At 45.3% G+C, this 8,145-nt stretch overlaps 1 protein-coding gene across 1 annotated transcript; it reads left to right on the top strand.

The window, feature by feature from the left end:
• The first annotated feature begins 4,021 nt into the window (after positions 1-4,021).
• On the top strand, positions 4,022-7,027 carry LOC125547554 (transcription factor NAI1-like). The gene is made up of 4 exons (XM_048711379.1): positions 4,022-4,061; positions 4,974-5,033; positions 5,888-6,438; positions 6,578-7,027. Exons 1-4 carry the CDS (start codon positions 4,022-4,024, stop codon positions 7,025-7,027), a joined length of 1,101 nt encoding a protein of 366 aa, XP_048567336.1.
• Positions 7,028-8,145: the final 1,118 nt, after the last annotated feature.

Genomic DNA, 8,145 nt, shown 5'->3' with positions numbered 1-8,145 from the left:
AGCAGCCACAGCCCGCAGATCTCCAACTCTCCATAACTCTCAGCTCCAGTCCTCTCCTCTCCCACATGTTCTTCTCCAACTCTCCGTCCAATCGACGCTGATCGGTCGCCGGCTCGTCGCCGGCAGAAGACATCCGTGTCTCCCTTGCAGGAGGTATGTTCTCATCTCCCTCTCTTTCTCTGATCTCTCTTCTCCATCTCCTTCTCTGAATTCTGTACGTAGGTGTTTTAGGTTCAGATTTTAAGATTAGAATAAGGTTTTGGATCCCAAGTGGACCTTTTTTCTCGTGGGGCACCGGAATTTGCGGTTACCACGGTAACCACGAAATTCCGGAAAAAAATCGGACGAAATTTAAAACTAAAATTTGAATTCAAATTTTCTTGCGGTAGATATAGAAGGGTTTATCAGTCTGACATATCATAAATCTTCCCCTAGCCTAGTGGTTATTGAACAGTAGCTACCACTTGCGCGGACGACGCGAGTTCGACCCCTGGTCGGCCCACAGTTTTGCAGCATTTACTAATTTAGTGGCTACTTGCTTATGAAAGGTTGGCTTTACCACTTGGCCACCATCAGCTATGTGGTTGAATAAGAGATGGCCTATATTTAACTATACCGTGACCGTTTGAATTCAAAATTTTCAAATTATTCGAGATTTTTTGCTCGGTATGCATGTTTCTGTGGTTGTGTGGGGGGGGGGGGGGGGGGGGGTAACCGCGCGAGATCTCGGAATTTCGCTCGGTACCCAAAACGTGGTTAGATCAGTTTGACTAATCTGTTTTCGTAATCTTCTCCTTTTACTGTGCAGATCGGCCATAGGGTCTTCTTCAGTTAGAAGTGACGCAGGTAGTGGAGGTAGCGTGGATGCAGTCCATGTATTGGCTACTGCTCGTGTGATTCCGGAAGATGATAATGAGAAGAAGCCTTTGTGGAGGTACGTCCAGATGTTGGAAAATACTGGGAAAGGGAAAGGAGGCAACAAGAGATCCATGCAGTATTTGTTAAGCAATCGTGAAGACTTCAATTTTTTTAATAAAACAGTGCATTTGCTATAAAAAAACTCGTTATTTTTTCATATATTTAATAATTAATATGTATATACAGACGTATCCCCGTATCCTAGTTTTTAGAAAATTGCCGTATCGGGTGTATCCCCGTATCGTGTATCCGATACGTATCCAAGTATTCGTGCAACGTAGGTTAGAGGTTGAGGGTTCGGACCAGTCGATGTCAAAAATTATTCTTTGTTGTTTGATACTTACATTATATTTATTTTGTGACACTTTTTTGTAATATGAATTTTTAGGTGTCAACACTAACCTGAAGTTTAGGCCGCTGCCGCCGAGGTACCATGGCATTCGGCTTCGCTCAGCCCATTGGACAGTAGATATATGTGTCCCAGGGGAGAATAAGAAGCATTGGCTTTTCACGTTCAACACCGCGTAAAAGATGGTGTGCTAGTACGAGTTCGCAGCGACCACCTTTTGGGGACCCAAGCGCATCTCCACTTCCCCGACTACTACGCTCCATTTAGGGTCGAATCCTGAGATGACCACGAGGAGGATCAGTTGACCCATGCGCAGTACACGGTCGAGCATGTCAGTGAGAACTACATAACCATGCTTGTTCAGGTGAACCCACATCTCTGCGCTAAGAACCACGCTCTCGTTAGATCTATCGAGGACGAGGGGGAGGTCAAGGACAACCGCCATGAGATCGCCCGCCGCCAAGCTGAGCAGGAGAATTATTTTACGAAGCTCCAAAAGTTCAACAACGAATTGGAGGATAGTGATGACCCGGTTCTGCGGAGTTGGCCCACCGCTAACAACCATGAGACATGACCCTTCAGTGAGGAGGCGATACTTATCCTCTCTATTTTGACTCCTCATTGTCAGGCTTCTCGGAGTAGGTTAGCTAGCAAGTTTTATGTCGATGTAGTATGTAATCTAGTGTACTGTCTAATAAATATTTGTACGATGTTAATGTGGTACCATGCTCTACTAGTGCAATGAAGTACTTTAAATTTGTAACTTCTTACACATGTGATATGTGATTTTGTATGTGATATATGCCACCACAGCTCGTTTACCATGTTTCTTCTACTTTGAATTATTTATTTCAAAGGCATTAGGATTTTGGCATTTTTCCATGTTATAGTGATGATACTAATATGTGTTCTTTTGGTTTTATTTTTATTATAGCAGGTGCTTCATAAAACATGAAGAGATTCATCAAATCAATGAGGCTTTTCGGAAGTGGCGGCCGTGACTACTGTTCCTCAAATGGTTTTATATCCACTGTCATGAAGGACCATGATTTGTATAGTCCCAGTGAGGAGGAGGTGCAGGAGACCACTGCCAACCATAATCCGTAAGCTACTGATGAGGAGGAGGTAAAAGAGATGGTGTGTCCGGATGACTCGGCCTGTACCTCCAGCTCTATAGGTAGGAGGAAGCACTTTGGGCATCTCCATTGGAGGTCTCGAAGCCCAAGCATATACGCCGGCATGTCGTTATACCCAACGGAGACACGGGTAAATGATGACCTTACAATTTACTAACATATACTCCCTCCGTCCCAAAATAAGTGACTCAACTTTGTACTAACTTTGTATTAAAGTTAGTATAAAGTTAAGTCACTTATTTTGGGACGGATGGAGTAATATTTTAACAATAACATATGATTTCCTTTCATTGTGCAGTTAGTGGGAACTCAATAAAGCGGGTTCACACCACATCCTCACCTTATTGGTGCTCTTCTGAAGGCATATTTTCTTGGCTTGGTCAAGCTGAGCGACAAAGCTCCACTGTCACCATGTTTCACCTAGGAGCACTACAAAGCCGCGCAGGATGACGAGTGTGATAGCAAGGCCGGCCCGGATCAAGAGAGATCGGTGGGTAAGTACCTATGGCACTCATTGGTCCATATCTGATGCTTGGTAATTATTTAACTGCCATATGCACTATTGTAGGATCACTATACCTGCCTGGATGGGCACCTCGATGAGGTGTGCCTGAAGGTTGAGAGAGTTGCCAAGAACCTTCTCTCCCACATGAAGAACATTGTGCGGTACATGCCATGATGAGAGCTCGCCCCCTAGACGAATATGGTAACAAGATGATGAAGTCTGTTGCTTGCAAGACGAATATGGCTCGGGACGAGTACTTTTCAGTAGGTAACATCATTACTTTCTGCTTCTTGGATCAGCAGTCACTTGCTCCTTCTATTTCATATGATGTATTATATATAAGTAGGTAAGGGAGCAATGGATCACAATCTATTGTTGGGCAGCGTTGGCGGATATGTGGTGCAGCCCTACATGGCAAGCATGACACATTATGAAAAGGGAGGACTGACTCCAGACAAAGGGTTTGTCACACATCTAGGGGAGCCTCAACCTGACATCTCTCCACCAAAAAATTGTATGGGCAACTCAAAGGTCAATTTTGTCTCTAGGCGCGTCTATGTTTATTAATCATGATGCTTTCTCTTGCAAGCGAGGCAACAGCCTGGGGGCACGACCATAGGGGAAACAGGGGCGAGGAGTATTGCGGCAACTTTACCATGGAGGTGATGGATCTGTGCACATCTTTGTATCAGAAGAAGTACGAGGACAAGCCTGATCCATAGGACCAGACTACCGGTCAGGAGTTGGTGATGAGGGTAGGAGATGGGAAGAAGAGTGACCGCCACGTCATTTGCAGTGGCGCAATCGCCACCTCCTCGAATCTCAAGCTATATCAGATCTAGGCACAGAGTGCAAGCCCAAGTCCCTCCATAAGGAGTCGTCCGACGACTCATTCAGGTGAGATTGCATAGCTGCAGGATTGTATCTTTCATACTCATGTCTTTTACATTATCTTGTTATAAATATAACCTATATTTGAGCCTGCAATGATATATTGTAGGCAATGTTAGGCAGAAAAAGCCGCACGGGCCACAAATATGGAAGAAGGAAGGACGAAAGGGGAGGATGTCGAGGCCATGACGCACAGGCGGCACGACTACAAGAAGTGGCGGCATGAGAGATGTGCAAGCCGGAGTCAAGGTTAGTGCTTTCACAGAATAGCCACCAATATTAACCGATTGAAAATTGTGATGCAATGCTAACAAAAATATATATGTAGACGTTTCATCAAAAACTTGAGGCTATGAATAATGCCACTCCTCCCCCCCCCCCCCCCCCCCCCCCCCCTCTCCTCCTCAACAAGCGTACAGCTTGTGTCAACGGAGTTGACCTTCATCAGGGAGAGGTCGTGTCGGCGAATTGTATGCTGATTGTCTGTGAAATATGGATGTTGTTAAGTCACTATGCTTGTGCAGGTGAATTTTAAGTACTATGCTTGGTATGGACTAGGTTGTTATCTAACTTGTTTTGTGACATGTGAACTTCCTATGGTAATTGGCTTGTTGCTCGTTTGTGTGTATTATGTGTGATGTACGAATGGTGCTAGCTGGCTATATATGGCTATAAAAATATGTTTTCCATGGAGGGCTTAACAGGGCTTTTGCTGAGTACCGAGCTCAGCAAAGGTCCCAGTTACTGAGTATCCTACACGACAGCTGTGACGCGTGACTATTCCCACCAACTCTTGCAGCTGTTTTGCCGAGCTTCAAGTGCCATAACTCGGCTAAGTTTTTTCGCAGCCAAAATATGTAAACAAAGATGTTCTCCGGGAGTCACCGCACTCGGCAAGCTAGGCCACATGGCGGAACCTGGGAATATCTTTGCAGCTACACCGGGTACTTCGGCAGGGGACTCAGAAAACTGTTCCTGCACTCAAAAGTTAATTTTGCAAATAGTTGCCGAGTCCCCCAGGTGTTGCACTCAGCAAACGTGCCACCGACGTCACGGAGCCGTCAAACCCAAATTGTCGTGTCACGTGGCTCCTAGTTGTCGATTGCCATGTCATGAGCTCTCAGCAAAAAAACGTAGTAGCCGAGTATTATTTCGTTTATGGGGCATTATTGTGACAGCTCTCGTCGGAAGGAATTCCTTGTCGAGTGCACACTACTGCTGAGTCTTGTTCTCGGCAAAGGGATGTTGTGTCGTGAGCCTGTGAAACGGAAGTCGGCAAAGACCTTGGCACTCGGTAAACACTGATTTTCCATTAGTATTATTTACTATCTCTAACAGGCATCGCCAGTTATTAGGGTCCTATATGTATTTTTAGTTTCAGCTCTCTTATGTTTCCCCATAGTTTAACCAATCTTATGACTTTTACTTTTTGCCTTCAAGAAGAGTTGTCTTTCAAAGTTACCATACTATTTTGTGTTTTCTCCTAGCAGAACGATGGCCAGCTGCAAGGTTTGAACATACATTTGCTAGTCGTTATTCGCGTTAGCATAGTGGAACTGTGATTGGCCCGTCACTTGGCTATCGTGGATGGTCCAAAAAGGCTATAGCGCACCTATAGGTAGTTGTTTTAAAACATTTGTATTTTGGATGATTCACGTGGCCGGATCCACCAATCTAGCTGGCTAACACTGATCTTAATCTCAACAACAGGAGAGCCCATTGTACACATAATAATGTAATTTTGTATGTTTGTGCAACGACACGCACCTTTAATTTGCTGGTGTCTAGAATATGATTTCCACTAGATCCAGGCCAGATAACCAGGATCCAACGACTCATTGTTTGTTTAAGGTTGGCCAATTTGTCTTAGGCTTGGGAGGGGCCTTAGTGTGACCAAACACTGAGTGGACGCACGCTTCCTTATAAACCCAAAGACTAGAAGCCAGGTTCCATGGCATCTACTACTGCTACAAAGATTGAGTTGATCACCCACCGATCGAGGTAAACAATTCCACTACACGCATCGTTCTCTCATTAATTCTAGTCTGCCGTGTCTCATCTCTCATGTGTATCTCGATGTTGAACCAGCTGCTAAGTCAGTGGTTACGTACGGACGGATGCCCATGGACGACATGGACGACTCACTCATGTTCATGCAGTGGGCGGTGAGCACGCTGCAGCACGAGGAGGATCAAGGAGGAGCCGACGAGAACCGGGCTGGCTTCGCATGCCTCCAGGCGCTCCCGGAGCTCCCGGAAGCACACAAGAGGCAGAGCTCCGGCGCGGATACCCGCCGCTGTGGGGGGCTCATCAGTCCATCCCCTGATGCAGCCATGCAGCAAGGGAGCAATTCCACGTTGACGTCGTTCCCGGCCTCGGGCAGTATGAGCAGTACCGGCGCCACCTACACCCACTCCATGAGCTGGAACTTCAACGCGGCCCAGCCGTCCAGCGTGGGCGGTGGCACACAGGCCGCCAGAGCGCCGCTTCGTTCCGGCGTGTCACAGCCGACGAGGAGGGCCGCCGCAAGGAAAGTCGCCGCCTGCGCACAAGGCCACATCATGGCGGAGCGGAAGCGCCGGGAGAAGACCAACCAGCGCTTCATCGAGCTCTCTGCCCTCATCCCCGGCCTCAAGAAGGTCGTTGACTTCCCCGTCTTTTTCAACGTGTCCTAATATTCCTTCAGGAAATGCACGGTTCTTTTTGTTTATTTTTGCCCGTTGGGGGTCAATGCTTAGTTAATCTGTTAATGTGTTTATTACAATTTGGGTCCATCAGATGGACAAGGGGACGATTCTTAGCAACGCAACGAGCTATGTGAAAGAGCTACAAGAGAAAGACAAGTCCCTGGAGGCGGCCGGCGGCAGCCATAGGAGCGTCGAGACCGTGGTGCTCGTCAAAGAGGGGTCCCCTTTGTTCTACTCGGCAGACCGGACGCCGGCGAGGAGCCAGCTGCTGCCCGAGATCGAGGCAAAACTTTCAGGGAACAAGGTGATGTTGAGGATCCATTGTGAAATAAATGGGAAGGGTCTGGTCGCCAGGGTTCTTGCGGAGTTGGAGGAGTTCCACCTTCGCGTCGTCCACAATAATGTGATGCCGTTCACGCAGTCCACTGTGATTATAACCACCATGGCAAAGGCAAGTTCTCATGAACAGATTTATGATAGTACTCACTCTGATTCAAAATTTGGTTGTAAAACTACGACACGTACCTTGAAAAGAGGGTAGGATGTTTGTGTGAGTTCATCACGATGAATAGAGTCGACCAAGATTATAAGGGATGCTAAGCCAATAACCTCACAATGGCATGATTGATAAGGTATACAATCATGCAAAAACTCCAACAATGAACACAACCAACTATTAACCGAAACCAGACTCCACCAGCAATTGCAAACCAACGACCGAGAGCCGAAAAGACCCAGGGCTGGTGTGAAGAAGCTATTCGACAACATCTTCAGGGAAAAAATAGCTTCTCATGGGTGTTAATGTATCGGCACACCCATCGCCACCACCCCAGCGAACATTAGGGAGACTAGACTGCCCAGAGGCTCCTTGGACCCCCATAACATGGAGGAATAGACGAATGGATTTTTTTCCACCCAGATGGATTCCTCTCAATATTCACTTTCCTCATTCTCCAATGCATATTTTTTGAATAGATAGATATGCATACCATGCTATAAAATGCACACTTGCAAAGTATAATACAATAAGACAAAGAAATTATCAAGTAGCAACTCAAGATCACCTTAACCCTACGGACATTAGACTGTTTCATTTGGAAGTGGATTTTCGATTTTTCTAATATAAAATATAGTACCATTTTCAGAAATCCAATATATTACTTTATGCAGTTCAAACTAAATGTAAAATTTCTGGTAGGACATGAGTCACATGACACATTCTTCAAGATAGTAATTTGACGGCCATCTTATCAACAAACATTTTCTGTGATAAATAAAATTATTAAGGTATATTTGATAATAAATATCATAATTTCGATCTAATCTTTAGATATTATTTCTTTGTAGATAGAGAAAATTAGAATTGTTTAACTGATAAAAGTGTAGAAATAGTTGAACTTTCGATCAGAGGTCATAGTATGTCACTACTTATAAGTATATATCCCTCCTCGTTTATGTTAGAGAAACAACGGAAAACAGGCACAATATTGATATTATGTACAATTCTATTATACATGACCATAAATGTCTTCAAGGACTTTTGGCTTTAAATTTGTGTGGATCGACTAACTTTCACATTCAGGTGGAGGAGGGCTTTACCGTCAATGCAGAGGAAATAGTCAGAAGACTCAACTATGTACTGTACCAAGATAGCTGCAA

Source organism: Triticum urartu, chromosome 3 (genome assembly GCF_003073215.2).
Source record: "Triticum urartu cultivar G1812 chromosome 3, Tu2.1, whole genome shotgun sequence".
NCBI classification, from domain to species: Eukaryota; Viridiplantae; Streptophyta; class Magnoliopsida; order Poales; family Poaceae; genus Triticum; species Triticum urartu.
The sequence above is the reverse complement of the archived record's forward strand: the minus strand, read 5'-3'. Positions and strand labels throughout refer to the sequence as shown.

What these genes read in the sequence shown, in the direction of transcription:
- LOC125547554 (XM_048711379.1), top strand. Translation starts at nt 4,022, where the DNA reads ATGAGAGATGTGCAAGCCGGAGTCAAGGTTAGTGCTTTCA. An exon ending in ACTGCTGAGTCTTGTTCTCG is followed by an intron (nt 5,034 to 5,887) that starts GCAAAGGGATGT and finishes ATGTTGAACCAG; the next exon opens with CTGCTAAGTCAGTGGTTACG. An exon ending in TCATCCCCGGCCTCAAGAAG is followed by an intron (nt 6,439 to 6,577) that starts GTCGTTGACTTC and finishes TGGGTCCATCAG; the next exon opens with ATGGACAAGGGGACGATTCT.